The sequence below is a fragment of the Paralichthys olivaceus genome, chromosome 5 (genome assembly GCF_024713975.1).
Source record: "Paralichthys olivaceus isolate ysfri-2021 chromosome 5, ASM2471397v2, whole genome shotgun sequence".
NCBI lineage: Eukaryota > Metazoa > Chordata > Actinopteri > Pleuronectiformes > Paralichthyidae > Paralichthys > Paralichthys olivaceus.
This window is the reverse complement of record NC_091097.1, coordinates 7,167,225-7,189,628: the sequence shown is the minus strand read 5'-3', so window position 1 is coordinate 7,189,628 and position 22,404 is coordinate 7,167,225. Positions and strand designations below refer to the sequence as shown.

Below are 22,404 nucleotides of genomic sequence, written 5' to 3'. Positions count from 1 at the left end.
GGATTCACTTTTGGGGAGCTGTCATATTGTCCATCATCATATACACTCTGTGCTAAAAGAAGAGGTGAACCCACTAAACGTACCTGCTAAATTGTGAGTGTAAAAATCTCTGCATGTTAATATGAGCCTGTGGCTGCTTTCTCATTATTGTTTTCTTCCATTTCATAAAATTCATTCTAAATCCTTTTTATTTGCCTTTTTATTTAACGCCACATATTTTTATACCGTGCATATCAAGTAAAGCATTTTTAATTCTCTTTTTGTTGAAAGGTGCTAGACAAGTAAATCTGCGCCTCACCACGACAGGACTGCCACCACTGCAAAACAACTTTTTTCATTTAATGGTTTCACATTAAAAACACACACTGAATGCTGCATCACACAATGACAAAATGCTGTTCTGCGATAACAATTGAAGCCAAAGTAGAGAGAAGAAACAGCCAGTGTTGCTGCCGCCGGGAGAAACGAGGCGCGCTTGTCTCACACCTCTGCAGGTTGACTGAGTTTGTCCTGTTTGTCTGAAGCCACAACATGAGATAATACACAGAGACAGCAGGTTGAGCCACAGATGGGAAATCATGATCCAAACAGTCTTACAAAGCACTTGAATTCATTCCTACCTGTAATTACATTACCATGATGACAGAGACCATGCTAGGATGATCATGGACTAGAAACAGAAATCTCAGATAACACTTAATCTTCCAAAATGGTCTCACAAAAGCTTTTGGTGTAAAGCCATACAGTATTTATATGTAACTGTTGTTTCTGAGGAAAGTGAAGGTTCAGCTAAACCTGCATTGAAAAAGATGCCCGGTGCTCTTAGAAGAGTGTGTCCTTCAATTTTAGCATGACATTCAACTATACCCATAATGCTACGGCCCGTTAGACAACATTCCCCCCCACTGAGAGTCGCAGATTGAGTAACAGCATGAAAACATGTGACAGATGAGTCGTCACTTCCAGCCCAGGATTTGATGTTTTACCAAAGTTCTTTTAAATTGGAATTCAGGCATGTCTGTGTGGTACCCGCTTTCATGAGAAACAAAACACAGATATTTACACCACTACACAGCAGACCCTGTGTCTTAAAATAAAATAAACGAAACAAGGTATCCTGGCTGAACCCTCCATGTAGTGTTTTTTTTAAATATACATATATATATATATATATATATATATTTTCTTTTTTGTGTGTGTGTGAAGCCAAGGGATGTATTTTTTTGGCTGAGCACAATTTTTTGCCATCCTTGATAAAATTATAATAACTGTCTGAAACAGCACCCTGACATTCTCTTATTGAAATAATGGGTTTAAATTAATTTACTACAGAGTGTCTGTCTGCCCAGCATATAAATTCCGATTCTACTTCACTACCCTGTCCAGACCTGGCATTAACAGAGCGGGTGATCTGATTACAAGTGGACATCTCTAAGTTTTAGCTGTGAACACACCTGTCAGATTAATTGAGGACACGTATGAGAACCAATCACTCAGTTCACATTTGGAGGCGGTCTGGGACGCATGCGCCCACATTCTTTTTGCAGCGTCAACACAAATGTGTCCTGGGCCACATTGAAGGACCACCTATTCAACTGACCAGGTTAACATACTTTGATTAATTATTGACTATTAACATTGACCCTCTACATATTGATTTTTCGTATTTTAATTTGTAAAATCTCATTTCATTGAAGACCCATCCCACAGAACACAAACACATACACCACATTCACTCAAAGACACACACACACATTGACATCCGACCTGTCTGTCCTAGTAAGACTGGCTAAACACATACAGCAATGATATACGTGTTTATTTGCATATATAGTGGGGTTGGACTGGGATCCGTTCACAAGTGGTCACTAGAAACGCATGCTAATGCCAGGTGTGGACAGCGTGGATCAGCTGGCTGCTGTGGTGAGGGGCAGCAGCCAGAAGTCATTTAGTCACATAAATTGACAGTGAAAGCATGACATCCCTTTAAAGGTGTCTGTAGAGCAGCTTCAGACCCAATGAGTCATGTAGCAAACATGCCTTTAGTGAACTGATGGACTGAAACTGAAAGGTGAAAAAAAAGCTAAATTCAGGCTGAAAAATTTTCATCGCTCAATCTACAGAAAACAAATCAAAAGATCCGGTGTTTTATTCCTCAGTTACACTCTGACCTCACCAACCCCTTGTACCCCAAGATAATGAAGTAAGAAATGTGTTTTTCAGAGACTGATCGGTCACATCAGAACTATGGTTTTAAACAACCATGTGTTCAATCTGTACATTCGAAGTATGATGTCTGACCAGGGCCCGTTCAATGAGCCTGTCCTGCAGACAGAGGGGCAAATGGCACACATGTACAGTAAAGCAACACTGCAGTCCAGCGTATGCATCAGCAAAGAGAGCGAGATAGATCGACGCATGCAATTTGGACAGTTCAAAACCAACTTTGTACAGTTCATTTGGCAGTGAGCGACATATGAATGTGTTACATAGATATGCTGCACAGGGATGAGCCCTCTTTTGGGCAGGTCCCCCGCCAAGTCTGTGATTTTCTGTGTGCGTGTATATTGAGACTTAGACCCCACTGCAGGTCTGGCAGAGTGGAGGCCACCCTCCCACTACAGCCCTGTACAGGGTGACAGAGAGGGCTGATAAGTCCAGCCGACAGCTCCTTAATCCCCATTAGTGCCTCAGACAGGTTGGTGTGACAGAGCACAGCGCCGTCCCCAGACCAACCCTTGTTCTTGTCTTTGTCTCTTCCCCTCCCGTTAGGTCCCTGCATAGCGCCCTAAGCGAGGATGCAGTGCCACCCAGTGGGGGCAGCCTCTGGATGTGTGTGGCTCTGGGGGGGAGGGGGAGGGCCTCAGCAGGCAATCTCCTCCAGGGTGCCCAGCGTCGTCTGCAACGGGACTGTCACAGTGTGGCTGATGGACTCTGAGTGGTTTGCCACCGGGTCACAGGAACTCTGGGAAAGAAGATTTAAAGAGTTTTAGTGCTAAGTAGTCTCAGATGTGGTGACTGCTGTGTTAACCACTAACTCGCTACACAGCACTCAACAATACGAATAAGGAGAACAGAAAAAAGAGACATGAAAAACAAGAAGTCGGCTGCACACAGAAATATGAAAAGCTTTCATGTTTTTATTGTGCAACATTTTGATCTGAGAAAAACTGACAATTAATGACAAAGTAAATTATTGCTTGTGGGTCACACAATGCCTGACTGGAAGCTTCGGGGCATCTCTTCCAACATTCTAGCTCTACCAGAGCTCAATATAACCTGTCTTGAAAAAAAGTTTACTCAGTTTATTCCAGAGATTAATTTTCAACATCGAACTTTGTAAACTATGAATCTGATGGAGTCATATATTCAGGCAAAGCAAAGCAGGTGGTATAAAAGTGGATGGTCAGACAGCTAAAAAGGTATTAGTAGCTTCCTGCACTTCACACACTGTGACTCATCTGAATGTAAACTGATGCGTATTTAAATGGAAATATGACAGTTTAGCTAATAAATAATAATACGCTAAATAATCGGTGACTAATCCTTGTACTGAATTTAAATGAAGCATTGTATTAGTGCAGACTGACCAAAGTAGCTGTGCCTCTATTAGCAAACGGCTTCATTTATGATTCATCATCATTTGCTAATTCATCTGATGCTGCAACTACACCGTGGACCGAATATAAAGATGGACGACATGACAGCTCCCCAAAAGGGATGCCGAAGCATCCTGATGTCCCCTGGTGGCTGGCTGCCTCCATGTTTCTTGTCACGCTGATGTATGTATGTGTATGTCGTCCGGACCTTGATACCGTAGCTCCACCCCCAATCGCTACTTTATAGAATGTGGCTCTAAATTATGTAATTGGTGCAAATGGCAGTGTTTGCGTCGGGATATTTTGGCTTCGGAGACATTCGCGCTGCGTGGTCCTTATTTACAGCTTGTAATGTACACAGTCTCAATGACGATTCTGCAGATACCATATTGCATTTATCTAAGATCTAAACTTCATGTACAGTACGTGTTTGTTAGGAACCTTGCAGCTGCTCAGGTTGGTTGAAAAGTTCCCTGAAAGAATTCCAGATAACTGGCTTCTGTCCAATGATGATCTGAACGCAGACTTAGATTTGCCGCTGTGCTCGTTCTCCATGCTTGTGTGGATGAGGTAGGGAAAGGTCAAGGTTTAATATGCCTGATCAAAGTGAGTGAAATTACACCAAATCTACACACTCCACTTACACAGAGCACTCTGCGGAGAAGACTGACAAGTGAAGGGTTAAAGGTCGCTCTTACCACATCCTCTGCATGACTCTCCTCCTCCTCGTCTCGGCTCAGTAGCTCCAGTAGTCTGTCCTTCACCACCTGTAGATCATGGAATAAACATCACACCATACTTCATTCAATGTGCTACCGAACACTCGCCTTGCAATTACTGGCTGTATGGGAACATTGAGCTTCAAAGCAAGTAATTAGGTGGCAAATTTGGCAACAAACTAGCACAATTATTTCAGCATGAAAGCTGTTGAAAGTTACTTTTGTTGAAAGCTGCTTATATAAGTAACATTAGGGTTTCTTATCCCCATTACTACAATACATCCCATACATAGAAAGAAAAATCTCATGAAAATTGCTTTTACTGTTTTTATTTAAACCCTGCGGGAGGCGAAGACTATTGTGTGCGTTTCCTGATCAGCTGAAAGCAGACTGACAAACTCAAAAAAAGAAAAGTAACATTACCTGGTCCTTCATCTCAGTCAGCTCTGAATTAAATTTAATACCATCTGTTTTTATTTTTGCATCAGTGATATTGTTTCTGTTGTCAGATACCATAGTCAGTGCCGTAAATTTAAATCTTATTGCACTGAAAAAAATGCAAAAATAAATGAGAGAGTCCGTGGATGAGACATGTGTGGGAGAAACTGCTTCAACTGCAATTAGACACCAACCTCATAAGCATAGTCGAACAGCTCTAGGATGGTGAGGATGCTGGCTCCAATGAATAGACCCATCTGTCCGCCAATGTCACCTATGGAGGGCCACACCCACAGTCACATGATGAGAGAAGTGGGAAGAGAAATCAGAGAAAAATAGCTGTTAATTGATCGACTATTACTGCATCGTTAAGGAAAATAGTAGAGAAGTATCTCTCCCTGGAAATTCAAAAAAGGCCTTTAGAACCACACAGATCAATACCGTACATACCGATTAACTTGCAATTACCTTTGTCGTCTACATATGAGCGATAACTGCAGTAACAGTACTGTCACAGAAGTGTTGTATTGACGTAAAGGTATTTACGCTTCTGGAGTTTCCTGACATCCAAGACCACGGTCGTATCAAGCAGTTAAAACTGCTGGCACAGGCGGCTGTCTCAGCCAGCGGTTCAAACGCTGTGTGAGATGTGTGATGGTTGTGAAGTCAAGTTTAAATATATATGTAAAAATCTCATGAGGTAGAGATGTCCCAAGCAGCTGAATGTACGTAACCGTGGGCCCTGCAAGGTCCAAGATGGTTTGAAACAGTAGGTGGCGTTATGAGTCATGTTTAATCTTTAGATTCATTTTGTAAATTTGGTTAAAATATGTGATATTAAAATCAACATCAAAGAACAGTCCTATACTTTCATTTACAGCTCAACAAACACATCTCAATGTGCAATTTCTCTTTAATTTTCAAATATTCTTTGAAATCTGCTTCGATGAGTCAGGGGAGGACTCTTTCCCAGGAGTCAGAACATTAAATTAAACAAACACATGGCTATGTCTAACATCCACTTAATTCATGGCTGGAAAATGAATGGTAACACCGAGTGAAACCTACCCAGCAAGCCTGCTACCTCATAGGCTTTCTTCTGCTCGATGGTCTCGTAGTTCAGAGCCTCAAAGAACACGTCCAGCACCAAGATGTTGTCTCTGCAAAAGGCAATCACATTAATGAACCCCACATAAAGGCAATCACTGGAGAAGCATCGTCATCAATCAGCGGCAGGCCCATCCATTTCCTACACAACGGAAGAAGCTGGAAAGCAGGACCACTGTGTGGGAGGAACACTTTTGTTGAAGCGGCTCAGCTTTTCACAGCCAAACAAAACTACACAACTCTTTAAAAACCTTCACTAAGCTGTTTTCAGACATGACCTGCAGTCAAAATCTGGAGGATTGGGTCCGGAGTTTACCCAGATTTTGCGTTTCACACATGCACAATGCATTATGTGAGAGGCGTGGCAGCAGACAGATGCAGGAAGTGTTGTATTAACTCTGCTGCGGATGTCATATGATTTTTCTTGACAACACATGACATCGGTGTCGGCTCTATCGCCACAAAGTCTCTTGACATTATAATAGGAGGTCAGCCAGATAAAGTCTGCAGAAACTGTGGACTGTTCACTCTGACGTTAGTGTTCAGACATGTACCTCCTCCAACACTGTGAGGCTCAGTGGTGAGTGCTGTGCAGGCTCTGAGCTTACACTCTCTTTGTCGTGATAGCATGTATTTCCATTTCAATGCTTGTCAGGTAAAGTGGAACTTTAAATTGCAGCTAGCTGAAAATTATGATGATTGATGTTAATGTGTACTGGCTGCCTTAGTTTATTGATTGTGAATTAATATATTCTACGTCTGATTCGTGAAATGAATGTCCGGCCACAGATGTGATTTTATCCACCTACACACAGGGTCTAAACCTTCACCGTTTTCATTTCAGTCTTTTTACAAGATTGCTCAAAAACTACTGAGCCTATTTTCTTGAAACTCTTGAAAGGATAGCATAAGCGATTGCAGGAACTGGATATTCTGGTATTCTAGCTGTATCGGTTGTATTTTTGAATTTTCCTGGCCAGAAAGTTATGATAAAACATAATAAGAGTCTTTGCATATCAGATAAAATGGTCATTTTTAGGATTCAATCAATTCAGTAAATTTATGTCATATAATGGCAAAAGCACTTTTAATTTATCATTCAATCAAAGTAAACAGAAAATCTGTATATGTGTCATCTCTTTCACAGCCTGCAGGAAGAACAAACAACGAGGAGACTCACGTGATGTACTTCTCCGTCTTGTTGAACTTCTTCTGCAGGTAGCGGGCCGAGGTCTTGCTGGGGATTTTGACCATGGATAGCTCTTTGTTGTAGCGGGTCATGTTGCACGGCGTCCTGCACATGCAGTTACTGCTCTCCACGGCCGACAGTTTAGCTACAAGCAGGAGCGGGTGATGGAGAGGGGGACGAGTGTAAAATCAGGGGGAGAATGGAGAGGGACGTGGGAGGATGGGGGTGACCAGGGAGAGATGCTCTATTAGATACAGAGTGAGACTTTCACTTTCATAGTAAGTAAATAAACTGAGACAACCAGTAAAAAGGCAGTAAATAAACCAAACTGGGTTATTTATCACCCATGCAGTTTCTCATAAAGTCACTAATAAGACAAACTGTTAGAGATGTGATTCCTAAGGCTCTTGCTACTGATTTGAGAGTGAATATTTTGCTGAAAACTGGAAAACTTGTTTGATTGAGGGCTTCTGTGCTGCAACAAGTGTGGTAAACAGAAGTCTGGCTTTTTGTTTGGATAATCTCTGGACAGACTGGAGCTGGTGCAATAAAAATAGATTCATAAAATAAACAAGTCTGCTGGTATAAAATTGAATGATATCATGAGTTCTTCCATCCATTATCTGTACCACTTATCTTTTGAGGGTTGTGTGTGCTCATGAGCTCTTTTGATATTTCAGTACATTTTAAACTATTACAGTTATGTCAAAAATTCAACAGAAGAAATTAAAATATACAATGGTAAATGTTAAAGTCACTATAAGCTTTCTTGCACTTGTACAGCTCATTTGGAACTTGCACTTGAAATGTCATGTCTATTATTTGACTGCAATTATGACAAATAAAAAGTCATTTATCAAGCAAAAATGCAAAATATCATTGTTTTTTTTTCTTTTTCATATGATCATAAATAAAATAGAGAAAATAGAGTTCACTTTGTACTGGAAGGTGCACTAGGGCTTTCACATAACTTCATACAGTTTATAGAAAACAAAGCTAAATCAGACATGAAAATTGTGACACTGGTTAAAGACAGACAACTCCATTCATCAGTTCAATTAGCAACATATAGTAGCTATAAACTGTAAGTGCTTGTGCTGATTAGCTGATAAACACTTATTTCACTCAATCTATAGCAGTTTTGTGCTGAGAGCATCAGGAATGCTTCATCTGAGAGCTGCAAGAAACTGCATCTGATCTCACTTTTCTTATTCTCACTGAAAAAACAGAGGCCACACACACTGTACCTACAAACACAGGGATGCAAATAGCACACTCGACTGTGCACGTTGAGTCATGCAGATGTTTATTCCATACAGGCTCTTACGACAGTAGAAGTCAATGTCATTGTCTGTGTCACAGAGGAGAGAATGTAAAGGCACCGACTACGAACATGCCCCCGAGCGGCATCTGCAGCACAGCCTTTACCCTGACACAGACAAAGTCCTGATGCAGAAACGTCAAGCTCTGCTTTGACAGTTTGACTCAGAGAGAGAAGATTTCGTCTTAAGCCCACAGCCTCCCATATAACACCACCTCTCTCGCCCTGATGGTAATATTTAGCGACACAAGCTTTTCAAACATAGCTCCATCAAAAGCTTATCTGACACCAAGGATGCTCACCCTCCTCTCAAATAACTTCTCTGAGCTCCATTTTTGAAGTTCCAAAGTTTCATTCATTTATTCATTACATTTTTCCAGAGATTACCAAAATTCTTTCCCACTGCTAAAAAATAAAACCCAACATCTTTCTTTGGCCTTCAAATCTTCAAATTTGAAATCTCCCCAGAACTGAGCCTGTATTCTCAGAATGGGGAGCAAAGGAGAAGTTAATGTTATCAGCCTTATTTCTCAGTGAGACAGCTCAGTGGCAAACCTGCAGATCACAGAGTACAAGGCAGCTATCCCCCATGGTGCTCTAATAGCCGGCAGGGCCACACGCTCACATAATTGCAAGAGGAAATTCAATATGACTTCACAGTGGTCTCCTTTTTTATTCAAATGAGACGTTATTGGATGCAAGGGAGCAAGGCCTTGCGCATTCAAATGATTGATTTCTTTCTTTTACCCCCACACCTTTGTTCACCTCCCTGCATGCACTTCAATCTAAAAGAAAATTACAGTAAGACGATTCCTCCAATGAGTTTCATACTTTGTGTTAATGCTTAAGTAGCTGTTACTGCTGATTTATAGTATAAATAAACATCTTTCTGAGAGAAAAAGAACTGATCATTAAGATGGTTTTGGCAGGTTGGATCATTTGTTCAGCAGCTATAACAGATATGGGAAAAAATCTCGTCTCACATATAATAATTACTTTTTTTCCCTCAGAAAATACATGCAGCTGTCTTCTATTAAAATACATTTCCAGAGGGGTCTACAAAACTTGAGTGACACAGTTACAGCGAGAGAAATAAAAACCCACTCCAATCATACATTGCTACGTGAACCTTCTCTGATAGAAATAGCAAATTGGCACTGGATTTTAAACAAGAATTCATTTGCATTCAATGATCCAAGCTGAGTATGTGCATGTGTTGGGCATGTGAGAGTCGAGATTCCAAAAATAAAGCCAATTAAAAGCAAGAGAAGAGGAAACCAATTGTAGGAAATAAGCTCCAAAGCCGGTGTACGCTCCTCCTGCATCATACAGAATAACGTATGGTTACGGTGTGGGAGTCTGCCTTCTTGTTGCTAATTGCCTGAAGGTTTCGCCTTGTGCCTTTTTGGTTTTTCCACAAATCATTTTCCTCGGGGTGGGAGGGGAGGGGACGTGGCCGAGCAGAGAGACTGGTGTGGGAGGAGAGAAAGTTTCCTCCAACAACAGTCAAACATTACTCAGTATGCATTTAAATCAGTTTATTATGTATGTATTATTTATGTTTTTTTACTGCCCATGGGCTTTTATTTCTAAAAAATGCAGATTCAACATGGATCTAACGCCCCCTCATTTACCAAAATAGAATCTGATCTAATTTGACTTTAAAACTGTCTCAGAGATTTTAATCTGACACTGTTTGGCTCAAAATGTATCTTTAAAATGAGAACAAAATGTAGATTCTTCTCTTTGCAGCCCCCCGAACCACTGCTAGTACCCAGAACCTCAAACCACAGGAACATAGTTGATGCTGATCTACGTTTCAGCAGAAACCTAATTCCTATTGTTAGGTCCAACTTCCTCCAGCTCAGAACCATCTAAAAGAATGTTTCTGACCATGTTGTCATTGCAGTCTCTAGCACAAAGCCGATCACAGAATTTAAGAGGATTCTCACAAACTTGTCGTTGCTGTGGACTAATACATTCAGCTGTTCTTAGGAGTCCCCTCTCAGCACAGGGCCCCAGGAAATGGCCTGCTTTGCCCTAACCCTGTTGCTACACCCCTGCTCACTAATATCATCTAAACTCTTTGTAATCACCTCTTGATCTCACCATGTTGACATTTATCTCGGGACTTCTCAGCCGTTTCAGAACCACCAGACGACTCAACTGTCCCATCACAGCATACTGGCTGTGTCAGGGACAGGAACCTTTTCTGTAACAGCTCCTCGGCTCTGAAATCACCTGCCAGAGGCCATTAGAGGGGCTGAGCTTGTTGATGCAGCTTAAGACCCACTTTTATTCTCTGGCTTTTAACTGTGTTTAATCAGTGAATATTTAATTCGAGCCATTGGGTTTAAAGGTGTGTTAAAACTCGTTATTGGTGTCTTTCTCTTGTGTTATCTCCACAGAAAATAATCACAGCAGTCGTATCTCCGCCTCAATGTGTGGTTCTATTTCTGAGGAGGTGGTCGTCAGCTACTCCTCCACCGGCAGGGTAATCTTCGGAACTACTCACATAACCACCATAAGTGCACTGCAACCTCCTTCAAGCATCGGAAAATTCATAAATGCAATCTGAAGAAAAGTGTTTACACTCTCTATCTTGCATCATAATACCATTTTTTCTCATGCAAATATTGTGACGCACCGTGACAGCTTAGGTCTGCTTAGACACACAGACACACAGTTTGTACCTTTGAATTTATTACTCTAGATGTTCATATCCATATTATACATTGTCAACAGTTATTGAAAAAAGGTAGTTATTGTTTTGAATATCAATTTTCTATGCTTTTGTAAACCAATGTGAAGCCCACCTCTCTCCCAATGCATGCTGGGATACGCTTCAATTTGCTCCTTAACATGATATTCAAATATTCGAGGATGAGAAAACATCTCTTACTTACTGACTTTACAGCTTTAGAAGCCGCACCGTAGATTTTTTAACACTTTTTGAAGAAAAGTAAAGTAAAATCACAAAGTAACTGTCTCATCTGACTTCCACGAGTCTTTCTCAAGAGTTTGGATAAAGTAAAAGGTAAAACATTACGACTGTCAAAACAAAGAACGTTAAAAAAACTCAACACGGTTTGATGAGCTAACATTTAATCAAACCGACACAGTTAATCTAATGAAAGAGGAATGAGTCGAGTTCATGGCTAATACAGGAAATATGACTTTTCATCTATCTGACCATCCACCCATTAAATTGAACTCAAACCCTCTGCACTGCTGTCTGCTCTGATGTTGGTCGCTGACTTGACGATGCTTTTACACACAACAGAGAAAATACTGGGATTATTCTCTTCATAAATCAGAACGTTTACAAGTGACACTTGCACTGAATCTTCTCAAAGACTTGTGGTGTGTCTGCAGAGCTTCCATGCTGCATTTTAAACAAAGTCCAGTCACAGATGGACCCTATCAAGCTCCCAGAGTAATTTTGTTCTTACTGCAGTGCTTTGGAATTCATGATAATATATTCTATCTCCTCTAAGTTGAGCGCCATTCAAGCTTCAAATACTCTCCAGTGTTGATCATCTTTAAAGCAGGTTTAGCATTAAAGAAATAATCCCTTTTCTTTGCAAATAATGATATTTTAACCAGAATATAGTAAATATGTTTCATCCCATCTCATGTGTGTCTATGCAGACTTACCAAGAGCGGGCTCAGCACAGTCTTTGTACTGCTCAGGCGTGCAGTATGGAGCATTACCTGAGAACAGTTTGAATGAAATGGATTAGAGAAGGAAATTGATCAGTGGCAGCGATTAAACATTAATGTTCTTAGTCGACTCTAAAAAATAAAGTATAAACAGTTCGATACATTTAGAACAAGGTGCAGAACCCTTTCTTGCCAGATGCATAAAATCCCAGGACATTTTAAAAATGCCACAACCTAACATCCAATATTGACTTGTCATTTCAATACCAGGCCTCCTGATGCCGTTTAATTTCACATAAAATAATGCAACCTTGCTAAAAAAACTCTGTTGATGAATGTATGTTCAATACACAACCGAAGGCTGAGGTCAGAGCAGCAGTGATTCTCACCGGGCATGTGCACCATCCTGCAGTTGCAGTTCTCCACAATGTAGCGGGTTTCACAGTCAATCCTGCAGGCGGTAACACTGTAGACTTGGAAAAAGCCCGACTCCAGAGCCTTCGACTCGCACTCTCCCCACGGGGGAGGCAGGTAGGTCAGCTACAGAGGAGAGAGGAGGTGATGGGTCAGTTGGGCCATGAGGAAGAAGAGAGCAGATGAAACACACTCGCAGCAGCGTTTCTGCAGAGTCCACAAATTAAATTTAAGACTTGTAAGACACAGAGAGCAACATAACCTTTTTTCACCTCCACGCCTCTCAAGGAATGATGGGGAAACAACAGGGACAGCAAGGGCTACAATCATTGAAATGCTTTTTTCTGCATTTCAATGCTGCATAAATCAATAATTATGAGTTTTATAATAAATCAATGAACATGACTGTAACATTGATATGCAAACAATACATGGAGAAATATTAGATTTCAGTTTATTCAAGTTTTTGCTGAAATCAAACGTTTCCTATTGCGACAGTTTTAGTGGTATCACAAAAGCCCACAGCAATTGAAAACAAAAATATTACGTACAGTTTAGAATTGCCCTCGGGGGCAAATAAAGTTGTATTTAAGACCCTACTCAAAACTTTTTATGGGTAATCAATTTCCTTTTTATGAAAGTGAATTCAGTGCTTCTCAAGACTTTTGAAAAACCCTGCACATCAACAAATCCATGTATCAGATCCAAAATGTGGACAGATCCTGACAGTAGCTTTCCAAACCATGTTCCCCAGTCATTGAAATTTAGCTAGAACATAGTAACAGAAGAGCCTCACGACAAACCAGGCGGCACGGAAAACAATTGAACAGATAGCCAGAATCTGTCGGAAAAATCCCACAGCATCCGGTGACGGCGGAAGAAAAACTCCAAATGGTCTCCTCCTGCTCCTGCAGCTTTGAAGACTGGGACGGCAGATGAGGGACGGGGGACACCAGGCGGAGCAGCATGAAGGCCCATCTGCTCCACAACACGGGCTGCGTTCTCTGCCCACACTCTCTGTTACCATCACCCATCACCCACTATTCCCTCAGTTCCCTTCAATGTCACCACAATGTATCCCAAGTGAGGTTTGCTTTCTCTGCCAAAAGAGCAATTCTTTTTTGGATGAGGCAAAACATAGCTTCCTGCCAGGTGAAATTTGGCCACAGTTTGCTTGTTAGCACTGACAGGATTTGAAACCCTGCCCTCTACTATCAGGCGATGTTATAGCTCTGCTTCAAGGGAGTTTGATGCCGTAGCTCTGCAGATATAATCACTTCCCCAACACTTGGGACAGTAAATCCAAATGCAAACCCAACAGCAATCTAGTGTGCTGAATATTACAGCCTCCAGAGGGTTCGGACCACTTGGGACATGGCTATAATGTCTCCTGTGATAATTAAACATGCCCTAACTGATGCCAGCAGCGAGTGCAAGCAGTGAATACCAACATGCAGACGCTATTAATTTTATTAGGGACTTAAGAAAGGTGCTTCTCATCTATCCTTAACATTTAAAGATCACCTTCAGAACCTCGGCTAACCTCAGCTTCAGGTCTAATTAGAGTCGGAGGTGGCTGATTCCAGATCTGATTATTTTTCTGTAATCAGATAATCTGAGGTGCTCAATCTCAGTTTTCACTATGAGACCTGCTGACCTGATTATAGTCTATCTAATAAGGGCAGAGGCCTGTGCCCCACTCAGCATGTTATTAATCAATGTTCCATCTCCCTGTTGTAGCGGAGCAACGCTGTAATTAGGCTTTACAATTTGGTCACAAAGGGGCATAGTTTAAAGAAGGTCAGATTTGAACAGGGTGGGTTTTAATGAGATCGTTGTATTAACACTGGTGTGTTGACCTGAATTCAGTCAGTCGACATCAAATCAGTGCACAGAGGCAAGTTATGCATTTCTTCTCTGTAAAAAGATTCTGTGTGTGAATATGCTGCTTCTACAGGAGAGGGAAGAGATTCTGGGGGCACACTGTTTGGAGAGCAAGAGATGTGGACCAGTGTCCTGCATTCATACAAAGATGCATCCTAAATTTTGCTAGTTGTGAAAAAATCTGGTTGTGCATGCTGTCTCTCAACTGCTTTCTTGCATATTGCCTTGTCTTCTCCATGTTCCATTTGCTGCATATACGCTTTATATGCACAATCATTTTCTAGACCGTAAACCCCCAATTACAGCCTGTTGCCCAACATTGCAAGTCCAAACAAAAACAAAAAAGAAAAGATTGTCTTTTCTTATTTTATATTCCTTTTACTGACAGCACAGAAAGACAAAGACTTTGAGCTTGAATCAAAATGCAGCAAAGGAATAATGGAATAATGAAGACAATTTTTCATCCATCGGAAAAATGACTCTCAGCTGAGGGAACACCGTGCCCCTTTAGCTTAAGTCAAAAGTCAATACAAGGGCAATTTCAATGTCTGGAGAGCTTAAATTTAAAATCGCCCGTCTGTGCATGATGACTCATTAGGCTGTACCATAGGCTGTGCTCTTTGTGCCTTCAGCTCACTTGATTAAACCGCTTTAATCTAGGCCCAATATTATTAGCCAAAATGAGTTCATTTAAACCCTTTGTCAAAGTAACTTTTCAAAGGCAGACTCATATGTATGGTATCTGTTTTAAAGATCCACTAATCACCACAATTTTTTTAATGCCCCACATAGTCTCATTCAGAATCTTTGCTTCAGATTCTCTAACCTTATCTGATTGTTTTGAAGATATTTTAAAGTGAACCCCGGGTTACTACAGAGGAAGAAGCTTGAAGGTGGGAACATTTCTCACAGCCAGATGGTTTCTTTCAGAGTTCTCATACAAATTCTGCATTAATTTGCTGGGGCTAAATTTGCTGTGTTTCCCACTGTGTGAGCCTGTGGAGAGGGGCAGTGTTTTCACAGCAGGGAGGCAGACAAGGGCCTGTCTTCACCCTGCCAGTCACAGAACTGGGCTGACAGATGAGTGGAGACAGAAACCCTGGAGGCTCATTACCCACAAAGCCCAACCATCTCTGAATAGGTCTCCTCATCTCTTTCTGGCTATACCGCTGAGGTGACTCTCTGTACTGCAGCACCACACTGAGCTGTGATGTGCTGAGGCAAGGCTTCAGCTGTGAAATCAGGGAATCTAGTCTGTAAGCCAAGTTTTATTAACAATGATGAAGAAGCACAACGTGTTTGAATCTTTCAAAAATTAGAATATGTTCTGTCCTTTCATTCTACTTTACTACTGTCACATTGACGATTTTCTTTTTCTGAAGCGTGGCGTAGTCTTTGTTAAATGGGCTTTTTTGTACAAGGCCATTAAGAAAACTGTGTTACCTGTTAACATGGACAAGAAAAAAGCTTTTTCCATGAGCAAACTAGTAGTCATCAGGTTTCTTTCATGTCCAACCTCAATTACTCACAGTCGAGTTTCTTGTTGATATAATATCTTAAAATTCTTACCAGTAAAAGCCGACTGTGACCTGCATACTTTCAACTGAAATCATGGTTAGACCGCTTTGTTTAAAAAATGGTGCTGACATGTTGAACTTTTAACATTACTTGGATTCTGCACAGTGATCGTAGAGTGGAGCTGCTGGATTGACGCACTCCACCAATCATCGTCATTCAGAGCTGACCCTTTGTTCATACAGCATCAAATAACTAATTCAAACCTGAAACATGACAATTTGAAGAAACATCAGTGTGACAAGAATATTATATATATATATATATATAAAAATGTATAAAACAAAATCAGGCCAAATTAAAAACCAGATTAAAAAGGGAGGACTTTAAATTAGATTTAAATTATCAATGGTGGGACAAAACCAAATGTGGGACCGAAGACTGTTACAGAACTCGGGGCCAGCAACAAAAACCCAGATCGCTTTAGCTTTTAGACGATAAAAAAGGACTTATAATTGTGAGGACGTCCTAAATGACATGGTAACACCATAGTAAAACCTTGAAATCAATCTCGTATTGAACTGGTACAGTGTGATATCATACAGTACAGTAAGGAGCACACCAGCATCTAACTGGTAAGGAGTGGCACTTTCAAGTTTGTGCATATGCTGTTTAATGTGCTGCAACTTTAGTAGAGACCTGTACACAGCTCACAGAAAAGTGAATATTGGACTTATATCAGAAACACAACTTCAAATTAATGCCAACAAGTGTTTACCCACAATTTCCATGTATCAACCTAAAAGGTGATACAATGTCAGTGTTTGGTTCTCAGCTCGTTTCTGCTGCAAGAGGCCAGAAAGAAAAAGAAAAGAAGATCAGTGTCTGACAGCCAGTGGTTACCTAAAGAAAACAAATATCATTGATATTCCAAAAAAAAGAGGCCGTCTTAAAAATTAGAAGGCAACGAATTTATCTTAACAGAAATTCGTCTGCTCCGAGAAGGGCAACCCAGTCCATCTCCTACTGCTGAGAGATGGACGATGCATTTTTAAAAGCTTCACGTGGCTGCAGAAAAAAGAGGAAGAGACAAACAGAAAGAACAATAAAAAAATAGAGACAGAAAAATAAGACAATAACAGAGACGGAAACAATAACTTTAAAAAGAGAATGTTAACTGGCACAACTGAGAGGAGTTACAACACAAAAACATTAATCTGGGTAGTGGTTTGTTCAACACAAGCAAAGAACTGAAAAAAAAAGAACGAGAAGTGAAAACCTGCGCCGACGAGCGAAAAAAGCTATTTGCATCAAATATCTTTGGCTGTATGTTTGTGTGAGACCTGCAGCGTTATGTGATGGAGCAAAGCTTCACATGATTGAGTGGGGCTGAGTTGGAGCGAAGCACCTCTCTACCAGCAAGGTCAAAGCCACAGACAGAGGGGAAGTTTTTCATTTGTCAGTCAAAGAGACCAAAGAGGCCGGTCGACGGTCAGGAGGGAAACTATGTGTGAAAGGCAAACTGCGAGTAAACTTTGGATCTTACCCAAAGATCATGTCTGAAAACGTTTACACACATAGACACAAAAAATACCATGACTTCATTTCTTTTGATCTTGAAGCAATAAGTCCAACACAAAGAAGAAAGAAGAAAAACAACAGAAGGAAGAGAGATGATTATAACAAAGTGGAAATTAGTGGAAGTCAATGACACCTACCCTCTGCTCCTGTGTGGCGACAAAAGTCTGGAAGCCGGGGGCCACGCCGAAGCCCAGCTCGTGAACAAACGGGGGCTCCGCCTGGCTGTGGATCTGCACCCGCACACCTGCCTCAAAGGCCGTATCCTCTGTAAGGAAGACAGATGGACAGTCTCAGTAAGCTGATTTATTCAGCCAATAACACAGACAGAAAAATGTCTTTGGGCTTTTTGACTGGTTCAGATCAACTGCTGAGGGAACAGAGGAGCAGGAAAAAAGTCAATATTCATGAAAAAAAAACTTGACACTCAACCAATGATGTGACAGAAAGTTCAAACTCAGAGTTTCCTGTTTGAAACAGCCTTTTAGCAATGGATTTCAGGCTTTGGGCTCATGCTGTGGACTTTTAAGAATGTCTTTAGTTTAACACGCTGTCAGAGATGTGCTGTCCCATTTTGCTTGACATGAAACGCTAGTTGAGAAGAACGCTTGGTGCTGACTCCATAGATGAAACAACCCTGTGCCAGTCATTCAGATCACACGTACACACACACACACACACACACACACACACACACGAGAGAGAGACAAGGACAAAACGACCTATAACATTTATGGGAGAGGAGAGGATGGACTCTGTAGAAATCAATAAAGTCCTCTCTGCATGTCCTCCCACTCTGCGGTTTGCTCTTGGACATTGAGTCAAGGTTTTCTACTGCCAACTGACTGGGCCTGACTCCTCAGGCTGCCCTGCAAGCAAGCTGTTGGAAACATTCAGCATGAACAGCCATAAACACACACACACACACACACACAGAGAGAGCAACTCTTTTTTTCGGTTGTGTGTTATCTTCGGTTTTGAAAGGACAACCGTACGCAACAGTGTGTGTCTTTGTGTGTGCGAGAAGTTGAAAGATTGACAAGACATTGGCCTCCTGAAATAGTAAATAATAATAGTATAACTGAATAATAGAACTGACTGTCCCTTGGGAGGACCGCATCGACGAGGCCAACGAGCGAAAGAGGGCCAAATACGCCGAGCTCATCGCTGAGTGCCGGAGTAACGGCTGGAAAGCCCGCTGCGAGCCAGTCGAGGTTGGGTGCCGTGGCTTCGCTGGCCAGTCACTTGTGCGAACCCTCAAGCTCCTTGGAGCGAACGGACTGCATACTAAGAGAGCCATCAAGAACACGCTAGAGGCCGCGGAGAGAGCCTCAAGGTGGCTGTGGATCCGCAGGGGGGATCCGTGGAACAACGCGCCACTTGGGCACAAGCCGGGGACTGATCACCCCCGGCTGGGTCGCCCAGGAGAGGGTGTCTGAAGATTAAAGACCCGAAACACCCTATGACCCTGGGTTCTTCACTGGTGACGTGTCCAAGTATCACCGGAAGGTGTATTCAACTCCGAATAATAGTATGTTAACTGAAAGTGTGTGCATAATGTGCAACAATATGTGTCGTTCATTTCATCATTTTGAGAGAGAGAGACTGTATTGATGTGTGTGTGTGTGTGTGTGTGTGACTGTGTATGGAAGTTAATTCATTTTTTGTTTCCAATCCTGTGAAGTATCTGTATTGAAGGTCTTGTACTTGTATGTGTCTGACACATTTTATGTCTCAGCCGACTCACCTGTCCAGCTTGAACTTGTCATTTTTTAAAAGCTATTACCTTTTTGAGTAAAATATTGTAAGTAGTATTATATATTGTATGACTATTTCAAACCTTGACATTATCCTATATCTAAACCAGCTTCCAGTATTGTGGATGGAATTTCCATTTTAAGGTGCAGCCTCTGTCTGGGTTTAGCTCCTGTCTCTTTTCTCTGAGTGTTACAAACCACTGTTCATTGTGTAGATGTCTGAGAAACCTTTAAACTCATTAACTGAACTTCCTGGACTGTCTCACCTGTGCCACACTCCCTTCAATGCAGCCCCTGTGTTGTCTAAGTGCAGGGTTCTCTTCTGTCTGAATGTTTACACAAGGTCTTGACTAAACCTCGAAAAACTGCCCTGCACCAAAACTACACAAAAAGAAAGAATGTGCAGAGGAGTATATCTAATTTAACAATCGATGATTCAATTCTACCTGTTGTCATTGCATATATAAATGTATTAGTGTGGCATGTAAAGGGAAAACACAGCTAAATGTCTTATAGTAGTTGTTGGATGAATGCTCCATTAACAGCTATAGCAAAACTATCTTACAATATTATCCACTGTTGTCCAACAACTAATTTAAAAAACAAATTTAAAAAGCTGTATTGCAGTGCTCTGTGATATATCCCTTCATTACATTGAACAAAAAACAGTGTAAACAAGGAACTGGATCCCTGAAGCTGCACATAATGAAAATAGAGACTCTACGTACAGGGACTGTTCATTGTGATAAAGGGATGTAGCCCAGTGCAAACAACAATAGTGTTCTATAGGAATGAGGTGTGTTAGAAACAGAACTCTACTGATGGTTTTGTCCTTGTTAAGAATAATAAAAAAGATTAACTAAGATTGGCTTTATCATTTAAATGGTTTGTGTAAATTGGCAGAAATTCAACAAAAGCTTTTCTGCTCTTGGTGATGAATTAGCGGCTTTATTGCAGTTACTGTTCCTGCTTAAACTAAAATATGATTCTATTTGTTGTGTTGTTGTTTATACTGCTCGCTGTTGTCAAGTGAAGTGCCTGCTGTAACACAAACATCCATAAGTTAAAATACTGTCCGAATGTGTGTTGGATTTGATGTCAGATTAGGCAGTTAATGCTGGTTTATATTAAAGCGACTTAAACAGACTGGAGGACGTGAAAGTCGTAGAAGCTCGGGGATGGTCCCAATGGATTGGGCATTCCCACATTAGTAGATATGGAACCAACTTCCAAGTCTCTCTGACCTTCAGAAAAAAAGTTATTGAAGAATATCTTGATCTCCAATGTGTATTCATCCCTAACCCTAATCACAACCCTAACCCATATTCACCATAGGGTGAATAACTTTGTGCTGCTTGCTTGAAATTCGGTGTGGTTGCGTGGCAGGCTGCCCTTTATTAATCATGAAATGCCCACGTCTCTAGGACCTTCCAAAAAAGGTTATTGAAGATCATCTGTTGCACTCTTAAAAAAATGTAGCCATCATTTGCTAGTTTTTCCAGGATTACCAACCCTAGCTTTAATATTAGCTATGAACGACTATATCAGTTTTAATGTGAAACGACTAAACTTTCCTGACACAGCGAGAGAAGAGGGTTGAAATGGAAATTAAGCAGCATGGACATCAAAATTACAGGTGTGGTCAGGGATGCATTTGAATACAAATTACACTGTATATCAAATTGAATGTAGATAGTGTCATTCCCACTAGTTATGAAAAATGCTTTAAATGCTCAACCACAGACATAAACTGCAATCTGTGGTGGATCCACTGCTGCTTTCATCTACCTCACAATGTAACTGTTCCAGCTCTTTGTTCCCTGACTGGACATCTCTCCTGTTCACCTGGCTCTCTGTTGTTTTTAGATTAAAAAGTGAGCGCTCTCTCACAACCTTACACGCCAACATCAATTTGTCACTTCTGTCTCTCTCTGTGTGCAATTACATGTCAATCTGAATTTTGACCTAAGTGCAGGGTATTTGTTAAGCAGTTGCACTGGTTGATGAAGTCTTTGAAGTCTTCTACTTGTCACTTGATTTAAATCATCAGTAAACAATTTTCTAAGGAGTTTATGGTGTAAATCTCAAGTTTGAAGTCGTCTTCAGTAGAGCATGATGCTCATTTAGTTAATTATGGTCAAATAGATAATAAAGCACTGTATGCATTGGGTGTGAATATCATGTGATTTGCAAACGCAACAATGTTTATTTGCAACGTGTTTGCGCTGCATTTTCCTCGAATACTAAACTAACTTGCTTTACTCGAGTCAAGTGACCAAATAGGTGATGATAAAAACATATAAACTAAAACATGGATTGAGACTGATGAAGACCTTGATTTTATACGGCAAGATATTAATTCACACGAAACAAGTCTCAACACGATCTCTTACCGAGAGTAAAAATTAGATGTTTTTGTTTGCACACTGCATCCATCTGAATAAACAATGAAGTGTGTGTGTGTGTGTGTGAGCTTTTGTGTGTGTGAGAGTTACAGACTTGGCCTCGCTGCCTGTTTGGGCTCCACTCAACTCAGCTCTCTTTATCATAAGATGATCAAGAGGATCATGGAAAAGCATGTTTGCTGTATCTGAACAAAGCTTGAGCAGAATCAAACACACTACAGATCTGTAGTTACTGAGTATTTCATCAGCACTATCAAGCACCTTTGACTGAGAGTGACTTGACAAAATGAGAGAGACACAGATGAAATTAGGATGCGACCAGCAGCCACGCACATAACTTGAATCTCCCTGCTTTGTGTGACAGGGAATATATTCGGGTGGTGTTCTGTTTTCACCGCTGTCCTCCTTTGGCCTTTCAAGTGTTTCCATTATACACTGTGGAAAATGAGATGATCGACCAGTCTGGTCCGTGCCTGCGTGAGTGTAGCCGCACGTATATTTCAGTGTGTAAAATTTAGTGTCTAGTGGTGAAGTTGCATGTTGCAGCTGAATCCCCCTCATCTCACCCTCCCCTTCCAAACATGAAGGAGAACCTGTGGTAGCCTTCAGTTGTCATAACAACTCAAAAGGTGTTTAGGCGTAACATTGCTGCCTCCATAGAGAGGACCTGCTCCTGATGTAAATATAAAGTATTTAAATATAAAGAGCCCATGAAGTAAAGAAAACAACAATTTGTACAATTTAGATGAAAACATCAAGAGGATTATTTAAATTTCTGCCAAATCTTACACACAGAACCTCTAAAGCACTTTGGC

General features: G+C 41.0%; 1 protein-coding gene across 3 annotated transcripts in view; it reads right to left on the bottom strand.

Moving 5' to 3' along the window:
- Positions 1-1,153: 1,153 nt before the first annotated feature.
- Positions 1,154-22,404, bottom strand: part of asic2 (acid-sensing (proton-gated) ion channel 2) — a 326,739-nt gene continuing 305,488 nt past the window's right edge. For all 3 annotated transcript variants that reach the window (XM_069525387.1, XM_020094112.2, XM_020094108.2), the window contains 8 exons: positions 17,568-17,695; positions 12,426-12,576; positions 12,031-12,087; positions 7,044-7,197; positions 5,825-5,916; positions 4,951-5,030; positions 4,298-4,366; positions 1,154-2,965 (listed from right to left, as the gene is read on the bottom strand). In XM_069525387.1, the coding sequence (XP_069381488.1) occupies positions 2,864-2,965; positions 4,298-4,366; positions 4,951-5,030; positions 5,825-5,916; positions 7,044-7,197; positions 12,031-12,087; positions 12,426-12,576; positions 17,568-17,695 (833 nt within the window). In that variant the 3' untranslated portion in view covers positions 1,154-2,863. The remainder of the gene's footprint in view (positions 2,966-4,297; positions 4,367-4,950; positions 5,031-5,824; positions 5,917-7,043; positions 7,198-12,030; positions 12,088-12,425; positions 12,577-17,567; positions 17,696-22,404) is intronic.